Consider the following 24,877-nt stretch of genomic DNA (forward strand, 5'->3'; position numbering starts at 1 on the left):
TTGTTTTTCTTAAGCCATTCAGAGGTGGACTTGCTGGTGTGTTTTGGATCATTGTCCTGCTGCAGAACCCAAGTGCGCTTCAGCTTGAGGTCACGAACAGATGGCCGGACATTCTCCTTCAGGATTTTTTGGTAGACAGCAGAATTCATGGTTCCATTTACCACAGCAAGTCTTCCAGGTCCTGAAGCAGCAAAACAGCCCCAGACCATCACACTACCACCACCATATTTTACTGTTGGTATGATGTTCCTTTTCTGAAATGCCGTGTTACTTTTACGCCAGATGTAATGGGACATACACCTTCCAAAAAGTTCAACTTTTGTCTCGTCAGTCCAAAGAGTATTTTCCCAAAAGTCTTGGGGATCATCAAGATGTTTTCTGGCAAAACTGAGACGAGCCTTTATGTTCTTTTTGCTCAGCAGTGGTTTTCGTCTTGGAACTCTGCCATGCAGGCCATTTTTGCCCAGTCTCTTTCTTATGGTGAAGTCATGAACACTGACCTTAATTGAGGCAAGTGAGGCCTGCAGTTCTTTGGATGTTGTTCTGGGGTCTTTTGTGACCTCTTGGATGAGTCGTCGCTTGGGGTAATTTTGGTTCCATGTTTTCGCCATTTGTGGATAATGGCTCTCACTGTGGTTCGCTGGAGTCCCAAAGCTTTAGAAATGGCTTTGTAACCTTTTCCAGACTGATAGATCTCAATTACTTTGTTTCTCATTTGTTCCTGAATTTCTTTGGATCGCAGCATGATGTCTAGCTTTTGAGGATCTTTTGGTCTACCTCACTTTGTCAGGCAGGTCCTATTTAAGTGATTTCTTGATTGAGAACAGGTGTGGCAGTAATCAGGCCTGGGTGTGGCTAGAGAAATTGAACTCAGCTTTCCAAAGATGTGATAAACCACAGTTAATTTATGTTTTAACAGGGGGGGGGGGCAATCACTTTTTCACACAGGGCCATGTAGGTTTGGATTTGTTTTTCCCCTTAATAATAAAAACCTTCATTTAAAAACTGCATTTTGTGTTTACTTGTGTTATCTTTGTCTAATATTTAAATTTGTTTGATGATCTGAAACATTTAAGTGTGACAAAGAAATCAGGAAGGGGGCAAACACTTTTTCACACAACTGTAGATGTCTTTTTGAACATAAGATAGATCTGTTTCCCCCTGCTTCCTGTCTTTACGCTATGGTAAACTCAGCGTATCCCCTCTTGGCACTAAGTGCAAAGATATGAGTGGTGTCAATGTTTTCATTCATCTCTTGCCAAGAGAGCAAATAAGCAAATTTCCCAAAATGTCAAACTATTCCTCTAATCAGGTTAAACATTAAGGAACCTTCATTTATATTCACACTGTCAATTAGACAGTAAACAAGTAGCCAAGTCAAGTTCTGCATTTAAAGCTTTCCCAGTGTGTTGTCCCAGAATGCAGTGCTTTGATTTGAACCCTGACATGCTCAATATGAAACTGTATCTGCTCTAGTTACCTGGGACATAATCCACTTCTTTTTATAATTCTGTTAACAAGGAAAACCCCTCCAGATCAGGACCTGAAGCTTCTTCAACTGCCCAGTAAATATATGTGGATGTCAGCTTCCAAGATGATGAACACTTTAAAGTGTGCTTTCAACATGAAATGATGTATAAAAGCTTTTTTTCAAAGATTCATTTCAAACATTTGGGTAGCTGTCCTGAAACGGATGACAAGAAGAACACAGTATCACACATGTAGACTCTCAGACTGACCAACAGGAAGTCCAAGAGAACAGATCTTACAGCACTGGACACTCTGTAATCAGAGTCTGATTGACCGTTGTTCTCTTAGAAAGTGTGGTGATAAAAACACCACAGCAACCAGTGCTGAGCAACACAGATGGAGACAGTAGAAAAGAACAGGATCTCGTAGTCACAGCTTTGAATATTCCGCTGAAAAATGCACGAGGGCACAGCTCCCTTTGTAAAACATTTTGCAGCAGTCCTGCGGTATCGTGCTTTCCATCTGAAGAGCAGAGAGAACGGGGCCCGTTTGAGTCGGAGGCCACGACCCGGAGAAAGAGAGAGAAACCTAGAGAGACAAAGCAGAACAGCGCCGGAGGAGGAGATGAATTGTCTCTGTTACCTCGAATTTTGGGCGGCAAAGAGGGCTGTGTGAATGTCCTCTATGTGAAATAAAAATAAATGTTGGTAATGCAGAAGAGCAGGGACAGGGGGGATTTGGGGGGAATGTGGAAAGAGATAAACAGACACAGAAACGGTGGGAGACAGAACGAGGCGAGGAAATGGAGAACAAGGGAGAAATAATAGATGCAGACGGAGAGATAAAGGCGGGGAGGCTGAGGGGTGTGTGAGAATATAGTCTAAGTGAAGAGAAAATAAAAAAGAGGAGAGAGGAGGACTAAAAACCCTCCCTGTGAAGACTGCTGCTGAATGCCTTGGGTGTCAAATCTATCTTACTATACTTAACTAGCACCCAAGGGACTCTCACACAGGCACGCACACACATGGGATCACACAGACACACACCTCCACAGTGGGTCAGGATGGGAACTGTGGGGTCGTACGTGTGTGTGTGTGTGTGTGTGTGTGTGTGACGTGCCACACACACACACACTCCTCACAAGTGTACCATTTAAAAAGCACACTTCCTGTGTTTGAGTGCACTTTACTACATGCACATACAGTACGTACATCTACTCGTGTTCAAAGTATCCCTGTTAGCCACAGCAGCACTGCTCTGTGTGTAGCTGCTCTGTCAGCTTCAAATGAGACGAATCCTCACACGACGGTTCATATATCTTTAAAAATGTATACTGCTCATTTTTTCCCTTAGAAAGTCCAGCGATACGTGACAATTGCTGCTCATTACATGCACAATCCACATCTCAGTTGTCCCAAAGCCTAAAACTCCCCTTTGTCTTCATCCACATCTCCTTCTCTGTGATCAGTGGAGATTTAAGGGAAATGAGCCAGCGATTGAGTGTAACAGCGTAGTTTTAGTGCCATTATTTGGTCAACCTAGGAAGTATTTTTGACAGCTGAAGAGGATTTCATTGAAACCAAAAATGACATTGACCATGATTTTGAGTGGAAGTACAGGGATATTTTAATATAATATATTTCAGCTTTTAGCTGTAAATGACATTGACTGGCATTGAGGGGGGGGGGGGGGGGGGCTAACACTGTTACGATCATACTTTTTTTAATAAGGTGCAGCAACTGACTATTCCACATAGAGCTCGTCTTCAGTAGAGCTAGAAGAGGAAGCATTAATATCAGCTCAGTTTATACAAAATATGATGCAAAAATAACATGCGGTGTTGGATCACAAAACAAGAGCAGTGGCTGGTTGAGTGCTGTGTGCAGCTAAAAGTGAATACTTGGTAAATCACCTTAAGTAGACACGTAATAATCCTGCTGGAGAAACATATGTGCTGCTGAGTCTTTTTGTTGATTCGTGAGTATTCAGAATTGTGTGCGTAGTTCCTGTGTACAAAACTGGTACAGAAAAATAAGCGAAAACATTCAAAAGGATCACAGAAGCAAATTACTTTACTGGGACACATGGATTTATTTACCTTATCTTTGTTGTTCTCACCTCTTAAAAGTTCACTAACAAACTTCCAAACGTGTGCTGTAGGCTAGAGGCGCTGTATGAATGGACAAAGACATATGGAGATGAACTGAGTGCAATGCATCAGCAATGTCACTGACTCAATCAGGAGCTTTTAGCAGAGGAGCTCCCCCTCACCGTTGACTTAAAAGCACCGCAGTCGTGATACACTTTCTGGTCAAAAGCTTTTTGAACGACCACAAAAAATCACAGACAGTCACAGTGAGACTTTGTTCTGGGGGAGCTGAGCACTCAAACAAAGAAGCAGTGCTCATACAGGGCCAAGTTTACAGCAACAGACTGAACTTTAAGTTTAAGAGACTGAACTAAAGACGGTCACGCTGTGTTTAACAGCGATGTACATGATCTAAATACACCGTCAGTGACTGTTGACCTTTGAATTGAACTGAACATAACCGTTTGGATGTGCAAAGTCATTCCTAATGTCCACCTCTAGCAGCCTGTAGGCTGCTTCTTTAAAAGTTCACTAGCCAGGCTAACTAGCCGGCAGACTGTTCCAGCGCCTCCCGGCCCGGAGCCTCTGAGGCTAACGGGGTCACATTTTGCGCGCCTGAACGCGACACGACAGCCTTAACGAAGCACAAGCTACCGTAAGTTAGCCCAAGTTATCAAAGCTTGATTTCATGCACCGTGTGTGTGATTGAATTAGGGTGTGCTCTCACCCCGCAGTGGGCCGATGTTAACGGGTTGGTGCATCCGTGTGGCGTGCATGCACGTGCGCGCAGACACACGTGCGCACCTGTAATACACACACACACCGGACGCATCCACTTATTGTGACTGACAGAGCGGAAAGAGCTGACTTCAGCCACCATGACAAGAGACTTACTAGGTGAAAAAAAATGGAGGGAGGGAGGCCGACTGAAAGAGCTGACAGGAGAGGAGGAGGGATTGAGAGAAAATGATAGACAGGCACTAGAAAGAATCTATGATGTCATTCAAAGGTTTCTACAGGCAGAACATAGAGATGTGGGCAGTGCAGGGAGGACTGATTTGGGATGAGGAACGGAGATACAGCCCCATACTGCCCTTTCACATACAATAAAAACAAAATGCACCCAAGAAACATTCAAGAAGGAATGAGATGCATTTTAGTCAGATGTTGAAAAGGTGTGAATGCATCAGTCGCTCTTAAGTGCGTGCTCCTTCCGAGTGTAACTGTCAGTAAGCGGGCCTGTACAGATTCCCACCATCAGGATGTGTCCCCTGTGATAATGACAGCTGTTATGCTGACATTAGCAGTCGTTCTCCCCGTGTCTCGTCTTGTAATTGTTGTGACTAAATTGCCGGTGTGCAACGTTTGTTCCTGTTGCGTTTATGGCAGCTATCACGCAGCTACTATCACCCTCTGGACTGTAGTTGGAGCTTCAGCGACTTTGCTCGTCGGCTGGTAGAAGCGAGACAGATGGAGTCAGATTTGCAATCAAAGATGTGGATGAAGTGTCGTAAGTCTGATCTGAATACGAGACACTTGAAATGTGTATATAAAGCCATTGAGTGATAATATCTACCCCCCCCCCCCCCCCCGCCGAGAAAGAATCATGTATGTGCGCTCCCTTGTTTCTAACTTTGTGTGGGGAAATGTATTATAACACCAGGTCCAAGCTGTTCTGGAGCTTTTGGTGATATCACAAGATCTTCACTCGCATGATGTTTGCCAATGTTCAAATTTCTATTTTTGTCCCTGAGCACGTCGAAGGCCCCACACACCCACACGTGTGTTTTGTTCATTGTGGCCGATTTGACCGCTGCTCAAGTTGAGGTTGTGTGAGGCTATGTTGGGATTATGCAAAGTCGCAACCTCCATGAGGTAATAATAAAGACAGAGGGAGAGAATGAGGGAGATGTCAATATGCACACATAGTGACAGAGAACACCTGTGTGGACATAGCGAGGAAGAGTACGTCTTCTCGGTGTTGGCTGAAAAGATTATTAAATGTTGGGGATAGCATTTCGAATGTATGTTCACTAGAGTCTGGAGAGAGGTTGAGGTTTTCATAGTTTTATTCACTTTTAGCTGCCTTAAAATAAGCTGCATCTGAAGGCTTTGCAGCCTCTCATAGTTCCAATGAATGAAGAGACAGATGGTACGACGGGAGACAAACTTTAAGGCTATTTTTATTTCATCATCAAAATTGCTTTGGCAACAGATGCTAAATGCACTTCTAATGAAGCCATGATCACTTGACGCTTTGGCAGTATTGTCTTTGTTACGCTCATGCCAATAAAGCATATTGAATTTAATTGAAAATTGAGAGTAAAGGCTGTGGAATTGAATGAAGGTGGTGTCGGTGTTGCTGTGTTCGCTTGTGAAGAGAGGACAAAGAGTACGACAGGGAGAAAAGTTATGTCAAAAATCTCATTTAAATTTCCCTCAGCATCTTCCTCCCCACACATGCAGACACCCGACCATTACCGTTGACTTCTCTTTTCATGCCTAATAAGTTAAAAGCATAATTAAACTTCAGCATTCAGATTCTGCTCCCATTTTCCCTGTGCAACGATATCGGGAGGCCGCGGCAAGTGACTCATTACTAATGGAAAATATCTGAGGAAGATAGATGGAGGAGGGAGTGTGATGGAGTGACGGGGGAGGGACAGAGAGAGGAACACGGGGGGGGAGCGGAGGTCTCTAAATGTGACTCATTACTAATGGAAGCAATTTGAGTTACTTTTACTGCAGAGCAAATATTTGGTAATTAGTTCAATTTCACTATACCCCCCCCCCCCCCCGGACCGACATTCCTTCTCTCCCTCCCTCCCTGTCCCCCAACTCTGTCGCTGTCCCACCTCTTCAGTGGTTTCGTGTATGATTAAGGTGGTGCAGCAGCTCAGAGTAGAGTTGGGGAGACGTCTACTGGTGAAATGTGGTAACTTAAGCCAGATTATGGACTGTAAAAAGATGCATCGTGGGAGGTCATTTCAGAGAACAATAAGATACATATTAAGCTATTTCAACTATATATTTCTTTAACAGCCTTACATTGTACGTTCTGTTTTTAACAGATTTCTGTTTCCTGAAAAAGTCAGCAGCTACCAATGAGTTGGTGTGTGTGTGTGTGTGTGTGTGTGTGTGTGTGTAAATACACAATGCAACCAACGGGCATGCAAACTATAAAAGTTGTAGTTACACCAACCCCGTAAAGCATAAATCTCACCTTTGTTGTAAAATAGTTTTCGAACAGTGTGCTTATCTTTTACAAGAAAAAGAATGTCTCAGGATAAGGTTTCACTGGTTGGTTTAACTTCCCCACCTCCAATAAAAGCAGTGCTTCTCTCAATAGTTCAATGGTAAGCATCCGGATCCACATTTATAGGAGAATAATAACCCATAACGCATGTCTCCTCTCACTCCTCTTTCATATGCAATAAATACACCATTGATCAATTCAATACACTCAACACACTCAAGGGCTTTGCTGCTACATCCTTACTTAGCCTGGTATGACCAGTAGCTTATAGTGGCTAATGTTAGCTAATGTTAATAAGCTAGATGTTACTGTGTAACTGAAGTAGCTGAGCCAGTCTGATCAGTACAACTTACAACTCATCAGTAAAAGTCACATACGCTTCCTTTAAATCTTGATGGACGAAACGATGACAGGAGGGAAGAAAAACAGCCGAACAAACACATCAACGAGCGATCATTTTCTAAAATGAACTTGGTTTAAAGTTCGTATGACAACACGTTTGCTCACTAAACTTACACATCCAGCAGAAAACTGAGCCCCCTGGGTATTTCAAACCTCTCCTCCTTCTTCCTTGACGTCAGCGTCAGAGATGCTTTGAACATGAACTGATAAACTGTACGATCTCATCGATCTCTTCTCTCCTCCCTTCGCTGCTGTACCTCTCTGACTGCAGATATGTATCGTCTGGAGCTGGCTGGAGGTCTGGGAGTCATATTGTTGCTGCTGGGAGTCCTGACAGCACTTTATAAGTGTTACAACCTGGAGATCATGCTCTGCTACAGGAGACACTTTGGAAGTGATGAAACCGAAGACGGTAAGCCTCGCTGGGTGTGCTCACTTTTACTGCAGGACAACCATACGGCAGCAGTGTTAACGACAGAATCAGGGCTCATGTCAACAGACGTATTGCATCCGGAGAGAGCAGAGAACTACAAACATGGAAGACATGAGCAAGAGGATGTTTGAGGGAATACAGTTGAAGAGGTTTCCCTGTTGCCATATGTTGTGTACACACACACCCTCTCTGTATAATGAGTGTGTATGAGTGAAAGGCCATTGGTAAGTTGTGATAGAAACATGTTGCTGAGGCGTTATAAAGAACAACAGATAACAACACACAATAATTACACTCACTCAAGTCTACACTCAGAGAAAACAATGAACAACCAACATTTGTTCTTCATTTGACTTGACTTTTGTTTTTTCTGTCATAAATTGAGGATGAATGATGAGCTTTATTTTGTACAGCTCGTTTGAAAAGTGAAATCGACAAAGCAATGAATCCGAATAAATAACAGCTCCATGGAGAAAACAAAATACACAAAGAAAAGTACAAAGACGTAATGTTGCAGTATTGATTCAAAGCATTGATTTCAAATGATCCGTTCTGATTTGCTGAGATCTCATGCCCCAGAGATGAACTGCTGATTCCCTTCATTCTCATCCAGATGTAGGAATGATCAGAAAGTATCATCACTCAGGATGGGGTCAGCTCATCATGTTTCAAATGTAGTAAACTATCTACAATCACAACATTCAAGAAAAAGTACAATCTTAAATACAGTAATACATTTGAATCTGTTTGTAAGGAGGTCAGAGGTCAAACTTGGCTTTAAACGTGATCAGCAAAGCTATTCCTGAAATGAAAATAGAATGTGATAATTGTGATGCAAATGCCTAAAATCATTCAAACTGACTGATTTCCAAAAGATGTGTACCTGCCCTCTATTGTGTTCTCTCACTCACTCTGTGTCTCTCTTCACAGACAATAAGGAGTACGACGCCTATCTGTCCTACACTAAAGTGGAACTAGACTGTTTGGGCAGGTCAGTGTCTGCTGTACACATGTATATGTATTTAACAATGCTTTCATATCACGCTAACAAGACTGACTCTCAAACTAACAATCACAGCCGTAAAAAAAAGGACTTGCTAACCTCGAACATGTGCTTTGGACATTTAATGGTTGTAAATGTTTAAATGTAGATTGAAAACACCAACAGTCATGACGGGGTTAGCCTAGCTTAGCATACAAACTGAGAGCAGGGGGAAACAGACAATCTGGTTCTCTCCAGAGCTCATTAATTAGCACGTTGGATATTGTTTTTTGATCCATGCACAAGGTTTTAGAGGGCGTTACTTGTTACTTGCTGGGACTATTTCTTGGCAAACGAAAGCCAAGCGCAATGATTTTTGCATTGCATCATTACACTCATTACAGTGACATCGCCAGGTTTGGTAGCATTATTTTTAATGGTCACACTTTGGTCTAGCGCCACCATCAGGCTTCAGCCATTATGTCCCTTCTCCTGCTTTGGGTGCATGTTACGCATTACTACTGTACTAAAGTTACAAATGAGTTCAACACTACTACGGTTCACTGCAGAAGCAAAGGCGTCCACTTGTAAATGTCTTGCATCATACAAGACTTTGTAGGCATTCTTAATCTTTCCTAAATTCCCAATAACAAAAATACATCATATATTTACACTTTATATTTTGCATTTTCAAAGATCATATTCAACACACATATTGTCTGCCTTCTCTCAAATATAAAGGGACTATATGGCACTCAGCTTGTGCTGCACAAAGCATCAGACCTTGTTGTGAACAGAAACTGTGATTGAAAGTAAAAAGTTCCTCCATCAAACTGCTCACAACAAGGTCTGTGGAGTATCTTGACTAACCAGGTCACGTTTCCTGGAAAGATACATTGTTGTGGAGTCTTTCAAATGTATTCGGGGCATAAAGTCCCATTATATTTAAGTAAAGGCAGACATCTCTATCTCCAAAACCAGGCAACTCAAAATGTAGTCTGTTGTCCCATTTTGCTACATAAGAAAAACACACAATAAAAACAATAAAATGAAGGTTTTGACTAGTTGGTTTTGAATCTGGAGCCGTGATTGTTGTTCTCTTCCCCGGCAGGTCGAGCAGCGATGAGGAAGCATTTGCTTTGGAGATCCTGCCGGACGTTTTAGAGAAACATTATGGATACAAGCTGTTCATACCAGACAGAGATCTAATACCCAGCAGTAGTAAGTATCCATCCATCTATCTGTCTCTCTAGCCTCTCTTCCCCTCCTCCATTACAGCCCCCAATACCCAGAATCCATCACTCTGTCAGAATAAATAAGAACGTATGCTGATCTTCATCATAACACACTTGCAAAAAGACACACACGTCTGTGTATGAGCTCAGGTGTAAATCGCGTACACTCAACCACCCCGCACACACACACACACACACACACACACACACAGGAACATGACACAGTGTTGCTCTACCTCAGACATGTTCCTGTTTTCACTTCCTTTTGAAACTATTGCACACAATATGTGTCTTTCACATGTCTAGATCTCAATTTCACATCAACAGATTCCCACACATACAGCACAGGATGTCTGGAGTTTACACAGTACACACGCACGCACACACACACACACACACACACACACACACACACGCACTCACACACACACACACACACACACACACCGTTTGTCATCATTTGTAGGGTTATGTGTCACTCTCTGTCCAACTGGAGGGGGAAATATGACTGGTATTGCCCTATCTGTCAATGCTCTGACCTGACACACACATACACACACACACAAGTGCACGCAGACACACAATTCCATTATTGACACACACTGAACCATAAAGAATATGAGTAAAAAAAGGCAGATATACTATAATAAACAGATTTGTCAGTATTCCCAGCACGCACACACACACACACACACACACACACACACACACACACACACACACACACACACACACACACACACACACATCCATCATTGTTAAACTCATCTCTGGCCTTGCTAGCTGCAGGCCTGTTTCACATAAACTCACATTTGAAATTGTTAAAGGTATCTGTGCCTATGCACATATGAACTGCTTTCCTGGATATTTATACAATTGGGAGGATTATTCAAGTTGCAATAATGAATATTTTTATGCTGCTTGCCTCCCGTTGTGTGCAAGAGTGAGAACAAACTGCTTTCTGGCTGCAGTGTAAATGTTTTTGAAAGACTAAACGGCAGCAAATATGGACTGAATTTGTTAGATAACATGAAATGATGTTCTATCTTTTTTTTCAATACAATTCAGAAGGTGTTTATGTGCAAACTGTTACATGGAAGCTCTGTGTTGTTTGTATGTTTTTGAATGTACTATGGGACTGCAGGATGGAGTCCAGAACAAATGTCCCCACAGAGATATTAGGAGTACACCTGATCTTCTTATCTTTTCTAATAGCTGGTCGAATCTATTTCAGCGCTCCAATGCAGTGAAGGGTCAACCAGTCATGTGCTTTTGGACTTGCATTCATGAGCTTACATTACATTCAGTAGGTCCATCTTGTTGTCTTTGTTCCTGACTGCCTCTTCACAGACAGCAAACACACACACACTGTATTCTACATGCAAATGCTGTATCGCTTTAAAGACAACGTTGCACTTTTATTTTGAGAACTGATTTGGTTAATATTCAAATGCAAAATAAAACGACAGCACAGTCCGGACTTTTAGCCAAGTGGTTACCAAGGAAACACATGTAATATAACCAGAGTTTTAAGAGACCAAAAATGGAGCAATGAAAAGCAACATTCTGGTATGTTTTCTATTCCGAGCCTGAGATACTGTGACCCAAATATGGACAGTTTACTTTTTAAGCCAATCACTGTAGTTGTAGGTAGCAGAGCAGTGGCACACATCATGTCCTAAGGTTTCATCCAAACCTAATAAACAGGTATCTAAGATATTCTATCATCGGGTTTTTTTTCATAATAATACTTTTTTATTTCTACAATTTGTGGTATTTTTGTTGTCCCGTTACAAATAGACAACATTTAACTTTGACAATGTGATTATGTGCTTCAAAAAGAGTGACGATGAAGTATACCTGCTCATTGTTTTAAAAAACATCATAAAGCACATTCAGTAGTCGCCGGGGCACCTGGGTACTTCAACTGAAGTATCAAACTAATGCATTGAATCAAATATTGAGCCATCCTCCCCTGTGCATTAGCATTTCATAACCCCTAATTCAGCTTGTCCAAAAAAACATCCTAAAATAAAATGTAGCCGCTATAAAGTAACAAACTAATGTGTGTTCTTTGCACTATTTAACATTTTCTCCTGAAATACATAAATAAATTCACTTAAAAATGGTTCATAATAAATTGCCCTTTGGCAAAATGATGCCTCCTTACAGCACACAGTCACGACACAAACACACAAAGTCATATTTCCTCCAAAAATGCCCTGAAAACATCCTAAAAACAAATGTCCACCGTGCAAAACCGCTCACTGTCTGAGCCGCGTACGAACTAAAGGTTACGCAGTGTGAAGATGAATGAGTGAATCACACAGAGAGAGAGGTGCCTTTTCAATGCTCACCAAAGCCATTGACAGAGCAACATGGCAATCGACCTAAAATACACCGTTCAATTATCCACTCCATTAGCCCTCCGAAATGAACGAGGGAGCAAGAAACAAACAACGGGAACAGGGAGAGGTGGGGACGGGGTCATTGATTTGTGTTATTTCATTAATTGATTTACATAATCCTCAAAAATAGAGAGCAGGAAGAGGAAGTGAGGGGCAGGAGGGAGGAGGGGGAGGTTAACTGGGAGGAAAAGAGAGAGATGGAACAGCAGAGCAGCAGAGAGAGAGAAAGGGACTGACTTTTTGGGATGTTCTATTTGTGCCCCTCAAATTGAGCGTGAAATTGCAATGTGTTGTTGGAAAGTCTCTGTCATTAATTTAGTTAGCAGGCGAAGAGATGGTAGGAGGAGGAGAGACACATACAAAGAGAGGCAATCTGTTTTATCACAGAACACAGTTTTCAGACATTTCCGCTAACTGAAAAGAGAAAAAAATAAATAATGACTTGCGTTACAAAAACATTGAGAATGTCACAAAGGAATCATTTGAAAAGTGGACAGTTTGGGAGGATGAGTTGGCGGTGGGCTCGGTGTGAAGCAAAAACACAATGCTGGGGATGAAAAGAAGCGTTTAAAACCGCGGTGAACTCGTGGCGCTGCATTGAGTTCCCTTTGCACATCTCCTCACCTGCAGATTCACCAACTGAAGTTCACTTTTCCCTCCGTAACTTAGACGTGAAAGCTGATGTTGGGTGTATCCCCCTTTTAGAGCTGATTCCACTGCGCTGTGTCAGAGCCAAAGCTCTTGCACAAGCATTTCTGTCACTCTACGATACACTGCTGTCAGTCAGAAGGGCGGCGCCAGCAGATACTATACAGGGATGTTTCCCCAATGTTATTCTGCCTTTTCCTGTTGTAATAACTGACACACTGGGTTTTTATCTCTTTTTATGTTCTTGTTATTTTTGAGAAAGAAATGCACGACTAAAGGAATAGCTGGAGCATTTTGAGAAATATATTTAATTCTATGTAAAGAAAAATAGAAAAAAAATAATAGGAACATATTCACTTTCCATAGATTTAGTTTGGAACTGTTTTTCAGTTTGCTCTGTTTCGCTCTAACTTTGCCTCCATGCCTCTCCCTCTCCCAGCCTACATTGAGGACTTGGCTCGTAGCGTGGAGCAGAGCAGACGTTTGATCATCGTTTTGACTCCGGAGTTTGTCGCCAAGAGAGGGTGGAGCATCTTCCAGATTGAGACGCGCCTCCACTCCATGCTGGTTACCGGGGAGATCAAGGTGATGATTGGGGAAGCGAACGGGAAACGTGAAGGACAATACGGAGAGATGCTTGAAAAGCTGCTCTGTTCTCCCTTCTTAAACCCCTCTTCTGTGCGTCCAGGTGATCATGATAGAGTGTGCAGACCTGAAGAATGTCATCAACTACCAGGAGGTGGAAGCACTTAAACATACGATCAAGGTATAAGAGAGAGAGGGATGAATAGAAGGGTGCGATCTGAGGGGTGTCGTTAGACACCGGGAGACTAGAAGCAATAAGACGACGAAATGATGTGTTCTACTCTCCTCAGGTTCTATCCATCATCAAGTGGAGGGGTCCTAAGAGCAATGAGCTGTCGTCTAAGTTTTGGAAACAGGTGGTCTACGAGATGCCTGCTAAACGCAGAGAGACATTGTCCAGACGCCAGGTACTACTGCCGTAAACAGAAGTCTAACATTGTCATATACACGCTGGCAGTGTTTGCATGAGCACAACCTCAGACATTAACTACCTAGTACCAAAGAGCAACATTCACTTTTTGCTAACACATAGTTTGAGAGAACAGTTGAATTTGCAGGTTTTAGAGAATGAGCCCTGACACCCTTTTCCTTCTAGTCATGGACCAAACAGAGAGGGTATAGCTACAGGTTTAAAGGCAGAACATCTCCATGGCATGTCTAGGAGCCTACTAAAAATAAAATGTAAAATTAGCTGCGGAAATTATGTCAGCACATTTACTTATGCTCCCCTGAGGGCACACACACTCACAACAAACAGATGGCCTTTGAAATGTCTGCTAAATACAGGTAATGTATGAAAATTGGAGTCACAATGGGGAAACAATGTGTACATGTTTACCATGTGTTAACACCTCAGGTGGTGTATGCCCTGATTAGCAAAGGATTGTTCTGCTTCTGCTTGGCACTGGAGGATAATCACTGAGAAGCAAAGACAGAGTGAACTATGTGAGTGGAAGAGACCTTTAGTTCTGTTCATCGGGCCAGGTGAGAACAGTGCCATTGTAACTCACCACACATCCTAACTTTCAGGGCTTTGTGACTGAGACATTGGCATCTGATGCTTGGAGAACCTGTTACAACACAATGTAGTGCATCCTCAATTCATTGGCCGAGGAACGTTACCTAACTTCTTGAAAAATGGCGCAAGAACTCTGAAGAAATTAAGTAATCCATGATGCTCAGCAGCACACACTGAATGGCAATCAGCTGTGTTTTGACCCCCCTCGCCGCCACCGCAACGTTGGAGGATGACATTTTATGGACTGCCTGAATCCATGGGACGTTTGTTTCCCTGTCCTAGTTCACTTGGACTTGGACAGCGTTAACTGAAATGAACTAAATACATAAATGCAACAGAGTGAACTTTCACAAGATAGTTTCAGACCAAAGGAAACAAACCAAGTCTGTGATTTGTTTTTTCTGAACCTCTGGCTTTCATCTGCAATCATATTTCTCTCAGCGTTGTTGTCTGTACACGTAGTATGACCGGTACTGATATGAAGTACGCCAGAAGACATGTAGCAACTGTTGTTTCAAGACTAACTTTCAAGAAGAGTAAAGAATACTGCACAGGGAACTTGAACCTTGATACAAATTTTCAAATAATATAAATAATAAGGCCATGATTTGTTATTCCTTATTTTTCGTAGTGTCAACAGAGGACGGCTGTGTTGAGTTTTTGACTTTCCATATCCTGTCTGTGGTACGAAGCCCCGAGCCCTCCTTAAAAAATGCACCCGAGTGATTTCCAGAAAAGGCTGCTCACTGTTTTATTTAATTTATGCGTTTTGAACGTTTTTTGGAGAACAATGGAGCTCCATGGCTCAGAGGAAGACACCAGTATAAATGATACACAAATGGTCATTTTGTTGGTGACGTGTTCTTTTAATGAGAACATAGAATAGCGTGTGTCTTATCTTTAAACATAACCCACCAACGTTTCCTATCACTGTGGTAGCATCTGCAAGATAAAATCTCCTTGACGACTTCAACATTTGTATAAATCTGTTTCTATGGTAACAGGTGATGGACTCCGGTGAACAGGGTCTCTTTGGTGACCTGCAGACCACCGTCTCCACCATTGCCATGACAACCACCTCCGCCTCCTTGGCGCACCCCAATGAGAGTCGCCATGGACATCATCAGGTCAGCTGCTGTCTCACTTCAAACAGATGTTCTACTTGGGCCTGATGTTTCTATAAACTAGTTGTGTCATGTAGTAACGACAGACACCGGTGCAACAAAATGTTTACGTGTGAGGTGTGCGCACAGTCATGCAAACACACATGTAGATGCACGCATGGCACAAACACAGTATCACACACAGATCTTGGATTTTATAGGTCAGGGTGTGTGCAGCAGGGGCCTTATCACCCCCACCTCATCAAAAATAACTCTCTCTCACCTCCTGTATATCTAAAAATGAAAAGAAAAGAAAATGCGATGGCATTTATGCAGACTAGTGGCACGTCATTTGAAATGTAATACAAATGTAACAATGACACACATGGGTTAGCATATTTTAAAGTGCTTTCGTCAAACTACATTTTAAAGAGACCGGGCCACTTAGGTTCCTCTGTCCTTGAGTACACTGTGTGCATGATTACCCAGACGGCCCATGTTTGGGCCCCATTAGAGAACGAGTCCTAGTGCCGCTCCATTGGCTGCACTGCCTGTATCTCCACCATTGCCCTTTAAAAGAACCACAATTATTCGACCAGACTGGATCCAAAGACGATTATTGGCTTTCACAGTTCATCCAGAAATGATAGTATTGGCATAAAGAACTCTAAAGTTGAATTGCCTCTTGGGATAATACTCTATAAGTGTTAACAGAAAGTCATGTTGTCTCACTGCAGGTTCCCTTAGCGACAGAGATCCCCGACTACAACCAGATGACGTTGCCGCTGGGAGGCGGCCACACTGCCACAGCAGCCCAAATGAGGCATTTCTGCCGCAGCTACGAGTTCCAGCTTCCCCCACAGCCCTCCTCCCTGTCGCCCCCCCTCCCACCTCCCTCCACCGTGCAGTTCTCCACTCTGGGCCCCGGAGGGCGCCACGTCTATTGCAACATCCCTATGACACTGCTGAATGGACAGGTGAGGGGAAAAAAGACTGGACCACTTCTTGTTGTTTTTTTTGTTTTCTTTTTTTGCAGTTCCTAGATAGTTTCTAGCATCCAACAACAGTGTATCCTTTCATTAAATGTCCATGCTGTTGTTTATGTGCATGTACTCAGAGTTTAATCAATTAAAAATCAAACCCCTCTTTTCTCCCCAGGGGTTCAGAGCAGATCACTGGGGAACAAGAGGTCTGTTTGGATAAAAGAACATGTAGAATTAAAATAGCACCTTCATATTATCCAATCTAAAATATGTATTGGTTTTCACAGACTGGGATTTAGCTGTCACATACAGTATAGTTGTCACATATATGAGGCATGGTGCACTATTGGCATGCAATAGTACTGTACTGTAGAATTACAGACCCTGTTTTCTCTTTTTAACGGTATATTTCTTGCTAGGAGTTGTGGTTTGGGGGAGGGTTCCTTCTGATCACTGTTGTGCTGTGTTTCTTCCAGGTCCCTCACAGCAGTACGCTTGGGAAGAAGCCAGAACTCCACCTGAACAGCACCTTTGTACCGCTCACCAGCAGAGAACTCAGCTCTGACATCTGGTAGAGGGACTGCTCAACTGGTATTGGATTACAAACCAGTTGACAGACTGTTTTTACACCGGCTTTGGAAATGAGATGGACTGGTTGGTCGACTGGGTTTCAATGAGGTTTTGGATGGTGTACAGCCTTGGTTTTCAGGAGGGACTACTTGACTTGAGGACTGCCTGCAGATTGAACAAAGGATTGCTTTAAGACTGTATGAGCCCAACGGTTGGATAGACTGCATACAAAAACAGATTCAGATTGTAAAACTAATCGTATGCTGGTTTTGGACACAGCAACAGACTGAGACAAACTGGTATGTAAGCTGTGCAGCCATGGACATTGGAAAGGAGCGCTATGATACAACATGACTGGTCATACACATTTGCCTGGTGCAGAGAGTCTGAGGACAAGATTGAACATGTGAAGTGATGAACTGGACAAGTCAATGAAAAGGTCACTAACAATGAGTGAGAAAGTCTGTCAAATAAGCTACCAAGTTGGACCTCGGAGCACAAAAAGAAGCAAGTATCTTGAATTGGCGTCACACACCAGCTGTGTACCCCGGAAAACAGGTTTATTTGTCAGCTGCTTAAATACTCGGAAATGGCGGTCGACCGAAAGACAAAAGTAGCGTAATCTCAGAATGCCAGTCGACCTTCTACTTAGCTGAGTTCTCGGTGTATCCATCTACCTGTGAACTAGGTGGCTTGTCAGTAAACGAGGCAGACTTCAAGCAATGATTTTTGGAATACCAGTCCACCTTAAAACAACAAGTCAACCTCTCGAAATACAATTCCTGGTTTGGTCCTTAGACGCTAAAATGGTTGACTTAAAAGAAATGGCAAGAATATCAAGATAATAAGTGATGTGTGAAGCAATTGCTGAACTTAATTACTGAGAAAGCACAGTTAGCTGGTGTATATGGAGATGTAGCTAGCTGACTAAAAGGCGTTACTTCTTGAGCTAATAGGCACCGAGAGACTGCAAAGCAGCCAGCTCACCTTGTAACCCAGTAATCAGCAACTAGACAACTCATCAAGAGGTGAGCTGGCCAAGAGGCGACCTAACATCTTTTACCACCGAGCTGAAATCATGAAGGACTTGGCTTTTTCTATTTGCATGAACACCCATTTAGATAAAAAAAAATATTCAAATAAATATAGATAAAAGAGTAAATGACACAATCATTTCTCGCAGCCTCTTTTAATATGGAGGAGAAGAAACGTCTTTTGTTGATGAAGTATATTTGTTTTCTGTCCGGCCATTAAGAAATGATAAAAACTGATAAAGGGGAAAAAAGGAGATGTCCCTCCAAAAACATGTTTATTTTCTGTTGTTTTATTTCAGAATTGTCTGCTTTTAGAAGGTTGGTGAGCATTATAACCAGTCTTTGTTTTTAATGTTTGTTACAATAGTCTCTGTACAGCTTCCATAACTTATGCATAGACCTATACACGACAGTGATTTGTTCTCTAGAATTTCTGTTATTTGTGAGAGTTGTAACTCTTACATTGTGTGTGAGACTCAGAGCCTCTTTTTGTTTTCATTCTGTTCATCTTTTCATTAGTGGGTAGATAGGTGGGTGGATGGATGGATGAATAGATGGGTGGGTGGGTGGGTGGATGGATGGATGAATGGGTGGGTGGATGATGGATGGGTGGGATGATGGATGAATGGATGGGTGGGTGGATGGATGGATGGATGGATGAATTGATGGATATGTGGATGGATGGATGGTGATGGATATGTGGATGGATGGATGGATGGATGAATCTGTGGATGGATGGATGAATAGATGGATATGTGGATGGATGGATGAATAGATGGATATGTGGATCTGTGAATGGATGGATGGATGGATCGGTGGATATGTGGATGGATGAATAGATGGATGTCTGGATGGATCGATGGATATCTGGATGGATGGGTGCTCACGGCAGTACAACCCTGCTAATGGACTGATGTTTTGGACCTGTCACTCTGGAATGGAGATCACTACCAGTCAGCCAAAGGGGGCTTCACTGCATACATAGTCGGACTCCAAGCTGAACCAGACCACATTCTTCTTTGTGAGCTTTAAGAAACCAAGACTATTACCATAATATTTAAGCAAAGTGGATAATGTTTTGAATTTACACAAGGAACTGTCATTGTCTTATTTGAACCGATGAATTCTGGATATTTGAGATTGTTTGATACAACTATTAATTATTTGAGTTATATTCGATGGCAATATACAGTATAGTGGTTGTCTTTTGATTTCTGCTCATTTGTTTGACTATTCTTTGGATATATTGGTTGAAATAATTTAACTGAGAGCAAATAAAAAAATATAGGAGTTGTTTTATACATCTTGGATGCCTGTCGTCTGACACAACTGTTTTTTTTTTTTACTTCCCCAATGTCCCCTTGTCTGATTTCATTTTCTGGCTCTAGCTTAACCAGACTCTCTGCACGCTGTTTCGCCATACTTTCTTCCTGTCACACATGTACCTGACTGACAGCCCACTTCCTCTTCTCATGCAGTCATTTTTGTTTCCCTTACAATTCTGCTGGTCGTATATTGATGGTATTTTTAAACCTTGCGTTCCGATTAGGGGAAACAGACACGCTCTTACTCACTAAAAGCAGTTTCACACTCTGTTGCGCTAATCCGAGCTGAACTAAGGTTCCCTAAATGAAATAGGAGCTGAGCTATGATCAGCTGGCATTGTCAAATGTTGCAGTGAATAGAAACCAATAAAAGACAACAGAAAAGCGCATGTCATCAAACCAAATCACTTTTTGTAATTATAAGCACTATGCATTTTGTAGCCTGATAATAAAGTAATAACTAAATATAATGTTGCATAATGCTGCATCCGGTGTTTGGTAAACTAGTCTCAACACCTCCCGGTTTTACCTCCATACTTAGGAACGGTATCATATTTTACATTTCACTCTCAAAAAGGAAGCAAACAAGCTTATTTACCAAATATTTTGCACTATTTTCCTAAACATTGGGATATATATATATAAAAGGTGAAATTATTACAATTACTTAAACCCAAATTAACCAAAATCTCAAATGTGACCTTTAGACACACCAGTTAATTCATCTTCCACCATTTTATGTAAAATATATTATGACAAATGTTGAAGGTTTGTAGTACTGGTCCTCAACACAATGCAGATCTTGCAGTCAAAGTCATTTCCATATAGGAGAGACCATATCAACGGTGCAGCAGGAGTATGGTGGAGCTACGTTTCTGCAGCGGATGACCTGGTTAAAAAAACAAAACCTCAGCATTCAGAGGAAGGATTTAAGTCAAATAGATTGCATGGTAAGACCTTGAGAGAACGCTCTGAGGGACGGAGGAGATGTGGCAAGCTCACCTGCAGGTAAACATGGGCCATAGACACCAGATACCACAACTACGGTACACTGCCAATACAGACAGCGATGGGCTCAATCAGCATTGTGGAAACTCATTGCAAGGACGTTCATTTCGATGGAAAAGTCCTGCATTCCAGCTTTAATGTTACTGCACATAGAAAAGCAAGGAAAAAGGCTGTAATTGCTGTCAAACTATTGTGACAGCAGGGTTAAATGACTCACCTGACACTAGTATTTCATGCTCAGTACATTCCAAACACATGCATCTCTGCTAAACCCTTCCTATTTGAAACGTTTCCGCATAAACAGTATCACACTGGCGCAGGCACGCTGCCAGTCCGAAAGGTTTGAAATAGTAATGTTTAGCGATGTTGCATGTGTTTGGGAAGTAGAGAGCCTACGACTGGATAAATGAGACTCGGACAATGTTGCACCAGTTGTGTGAGCGTTTGTAAACAGATGATTTCAAATAGTTTTGCTGTTAAAAATGCACCTTTTTATTTCAAATCATCCAAAAAAAAATGTGTTCACCATGGAGGCATGCAAGAAACCAGTTCTCTTTTGAAGTTTAAGGTAAGACGGGGCGAGTAATTGATCGTATAAATGGTCATTTTGCGAGTGGCGTGTTCCTGTAATATCAGATTGTAAGTAACTACAATGTGTCAGATGCCAGAATTACACCACTACATGCATCAATTTATACCATCACATTTTTTGACATAGACAATGAAGAATGAACAATGCAAAGTTCCCCTCGTACACTTTTTGAATGTAAAGGAGACACTGAATGGCCAAACGGAGAAGTTATAATGTAGTCACAAGGTAGAACTTGTAATAAAAACATGACCTCATCACTGCTAGTGAAAGAAAGGCCTAGAGAGAACAATACTTTCAGAGAAGAAGTGACAATGGTCTATTTTCTAAAAACAACACCATACGGTAAAGAGCAAGCAGGACTAAAAGAGTTTACAAAATAGGCTGCAAATCAAAGCTAGCACGTATTAAACATAATCTTCCCTTGTTTTTAGAGAGGTTCAGACGATCTCAAATGAGACCTTAATATAATTCAGGAGAAAATGATAACATCTCCTTGCTATGTAACTGCTTCATGAGTAAAAGCCTGTCTCGCTCTCTGTTGAAATGTATGTATTTCCAAATCATTATTTATCATCACAAAACAATGTTCACAACTTGACCTTAGTTACGTGCTCAATGTCCACTGGTGTGGTTGTCTTTCAGGTCTGATAACGTATTTCTGAGTCGCATTTCAGGAAGTAAAAACTGTTGAAAGTTCAAAAGTTCATGACCGCATGTCTCACAGATGCAGTGCTTATAGCATACATTCCCACATACTGTACATGAGTGAATGTACGCTGTGGTTGATTGGTTTCCATTCGGCTGAATTATCACAGCCATCAACAGTTTCTGTTCATATTTATAAACGACAAAGTTTCGTAAAGGTTGGATTCGGGACGTCATTAGAATGAATAAATGAGGACAGGCTGGGGAACGTGAATGTATGTACCAACTGTCATGGCAATCCAACATTTATTCAGACATTTCCACTGAAACCAATCTCTTTGTGGCGCTAGAGGAAAAGTAGGTGGATCACCAAAGTCATTAGGGTTCATCGTCTGGGGATCATGAATGTCTGCACAACATGTAATAGCTATCCACCCAACAGTGATATAGCAGTCTAGACCAAAGGGGGACATACCAAAACATGATTATCATTGCAAGTGAGCACTGTAGGATATTCTGTTTTACTTCAGTTTAAAGTTCCTTAAAGCTGGAGTGTTTTTATCTGCCTCCTCTGGCATGAGAGTCATCTCTATATGGGATGGACCGTAGTGACGGAGCAGCAGCTAGGAGTATGCCACAGACACCTGACACTACAACCCCTGTATGCTATGAAATACAGAGAGCTTTCCATGGCAGCTATGGGCCCAAACAGCATTGTGTGAACTCGTTTGGCAAAAGTCCCACCAGCTTTAATCTAGCACACAGACAAAATAAACAAAATATCTCTATGACAGCATTAAGCAAGGGTTAAATAACTCGCCTGATACTAGTATTTCAAAAGACCAATAAACCCTCTCGCATGCACCTGCCATATGCATGTACTTCTCTAATATGAGCCTACAGTTTTTGAGACAATGACTATAGCGGTCGGAGATATATTCTCCAAACCCTTAATGACGGGGAGTTAGGGAAAAGCTGTACAGTTTAGATGGTGCCACGTCTCCCACGCAACGCAGTAACGCTACAATACCAGGAATGAACGTGATTACGACGCTAAGATATTAGGCAAATGGAAAAGTGCAGCAGTGTTCGCTGGTTTCCAGATTTACATGCTAAACCAATCAAAGAGTCACAGAAACTGATGAAAGCTGAGCCAGTTTTGCCATAAATTACTAAATTAAGGTCAGCAATTTAATATAACAATTATCATCATGTTAACAGGCTACTGCGCAAGCAGAACTTTGTTTTCGAATATTTTATCGGGTGTTTCTAAAGTAGGTCTACGGCTTACAATTGATTCAACATTGATGTTATAGTGATGTCTGAATTGAGTCTAAATTCTATGATTCTATGCCCATTACCACTGACTGCACTTTTATTTCTTTTTTTTGGGGGGGGGGGGTCAACCAACTACACTTGCTCTTAGAAGTTTGCTGAAGGAATCCTATGCTAAGACTCCTTGCTAGAGTGTTTTAGGCTAAGTTAGGAGCTCCCTGAGAGTATTCTCAGAATGGCTTCCAATGACCACATCTCATCTAATCAGTCATGTTGTGATAAACTTCACTTGGATGTCATAATGGACGTAATTGCATTTCTATCTCTTTTTAGTGCAGATAAGAAGCGGAAAAAACACAGCAATAAGAAAATCCCCTCCAAAAAGACTCACAGCGTGTGATTCAACATTTACTCAAGGCATTTTCAATGCACACTAATTCCAAACTTAATCAGGGCGTCAGTTTTTCCTCAGTGTACTCCTAATTGTGGAACATTGTGAAACTTTTTGCAGGAAGTGTTCTGAAACATTGGTGTACTGACTACATTTTTACGACATTTTTAACTTTTAAGTTATTAGAATGTCTTTCAACACAGAAGGTTGAGCTACATTAAATGCAAAAGTAGAGAAAATAGACTAGGGAGAGCTGTCATGTTTTCTGGTAAATGTAATGACGCAATAACATTTAACAGTTATCAAGATGCATATTGAGTCATGTTGATGCTTCCACTCACAACATCAGGTTCTTTGCACGCTAAGCCAAAGTATACCCAACACCAGCATTTCAATGAGAAATACGAGCTTCTGTCGTCACATGTATTTGTCCCGCATCGTGTTGCTGTCAGTGTCTGCTAAGAAAAAGGCCGTGTGTGCATATCTGCTTACACTAGCACCACAAACCACCATGCATTTGGATAGTGACACATCTACAGCAATATCCTCATTTGCAGCTGCTGTCTGTATGGTAGCTCGCTGACGCTGTCACTGCCGTCGGAAATCCTTCTCTGTCAAAAATGCTGGAGAGCTCCGTTTCCAAATGGTGAGTCCACATTTTAATTCAGTCTATTTCAAATGTCTTGACTCGTTGTGCTTGCTGAGTAAAAAGGCTTTGATTAGAAATATAGTCTGGCTCTTGTTAAAAGAGATCAGTCCGATGGAGTGCAGTAGAGTCTCCATGCCCTCCAAACACTGGAGCTAATCCTGTCTAATGTATAAATGTATCATTAATGACTTTGTGGTAGAAATCTGCAATCTAGTATGCAACAAGAAAAGCAAATCTCTGATAATAAATTATACCATGAAAATCTACCCCCCCCCCCCCCCCCCCCCCCTCTTGGTGTCCATGGGGGGAATTAATTCAGTCACATTCACATTTTCCATTTATTTTAAAATATCCACATTTTCAAAAAGTGATGAAAAGTTATTTGAATACATTTCTGAACAAAAAAAATGTTTCCTCAGTTGAATCTCCAATTATATACAAATATATACTTACACTGTGACCTAAACCTGAGGTTATTGCTTAAATCATTGTGCAGCTTCTGTCATGTCAACCCTCAGACATCATACCGTAATGTCAAAAACAAGCCTCTGCACGCCTGCTTGTTCAAACATGTTGCTTTTATCGCACAAGCAAACACACAACAGGGTGGGGTGCAGTTTACTTTTTCCAGGATATTTGATTATGCATCCTGTATGCCTTTGAAACAGTGAGAGTTAATACTGTAGCCTTTCATGTCAGTGGAACGCACATTACTCGGCTGTTTGTACACTACAGACTGTGAAACCTGCCTCTTGTGTTTTGCTTTTCTGATGAGA

General features: G+C 41.8%; 1 protein-coding gene across 4 annotated transcripts in view; it reads left to right on the forward strand.

The window, feature by feature from the left end:
* The window catches only part of il1rapl2 (interleukin 1 receptor accessory protein-like 2), a 364,876-nt gene extending 346,118 nt beyond the window's left edge, over window positions 1–18,758 (forward strand). For 3 of the 4 annotated variants that reach the window (XM_076103526.1, XM_076103527.1, XM_076103529.1), the window contains 10 exons: window positions 7,489–7,629; window positions 8,581–8,641; window positions 9,744–9,853; window positions 13,363–13,508; window positions 13,612–13,689; window positions 13,799–13,915; window positions 15,531–15,653; window positions 16,367–16,606; window positions 16,788–16,818; window positions 17,089–18,758. In XM_076103526.1, the coding sequence (XP_075959641.1) occupies window positions 7,489–7,629; window positions 8,581–8,641; window positions 9,744–9,853; window positions 13,363–13,508; window positions 13,612–13,689; window positions 13,799–13,915; window positions 15,531–15,653; window positions 16,367–16,606; window positions 16,788–16,818; window positions 17,089–17,177 (1,136 nt within the window). In that variant the 3' untranslated portion in view covers window positions 17,178–18,758. The remainder of the gene's footprint in view (window positions 1–7,488; window positions 7,630–8,580; window positions 8,642–9,743; window positions 9,854–13,362; window positions 13,509–13,611; window positions 13,690–13,798; window positions 13,916–15,530; window positions 15,654–16,366; window positions 16,607–16,787; window positions 16,819–17,088) is intronic. The other variant, XM_076103528.1, reaches the window with a different exon arrangement.
* The last annotated feature ends 6,119 nt before the right edge of the window (window positions 18,759–24,877 follow it).

Source organism: Anarhichas minor, unplaced genomic scaffold, assembly GCF_050575085.1.
Source record: "Anarhichas minor isolate MPS153535 unplaced genomic scaffold, ASM5057508v1 ptg000028l, whole genome shotgun sequence".
In the NCBI taxonomy this organism is placed as follows: Eukaryota; Metazoa; Chordata; class Actinopteri; order Perciformes; family Anarhichadidae; genus Anarhichas; species Anarhichas minor.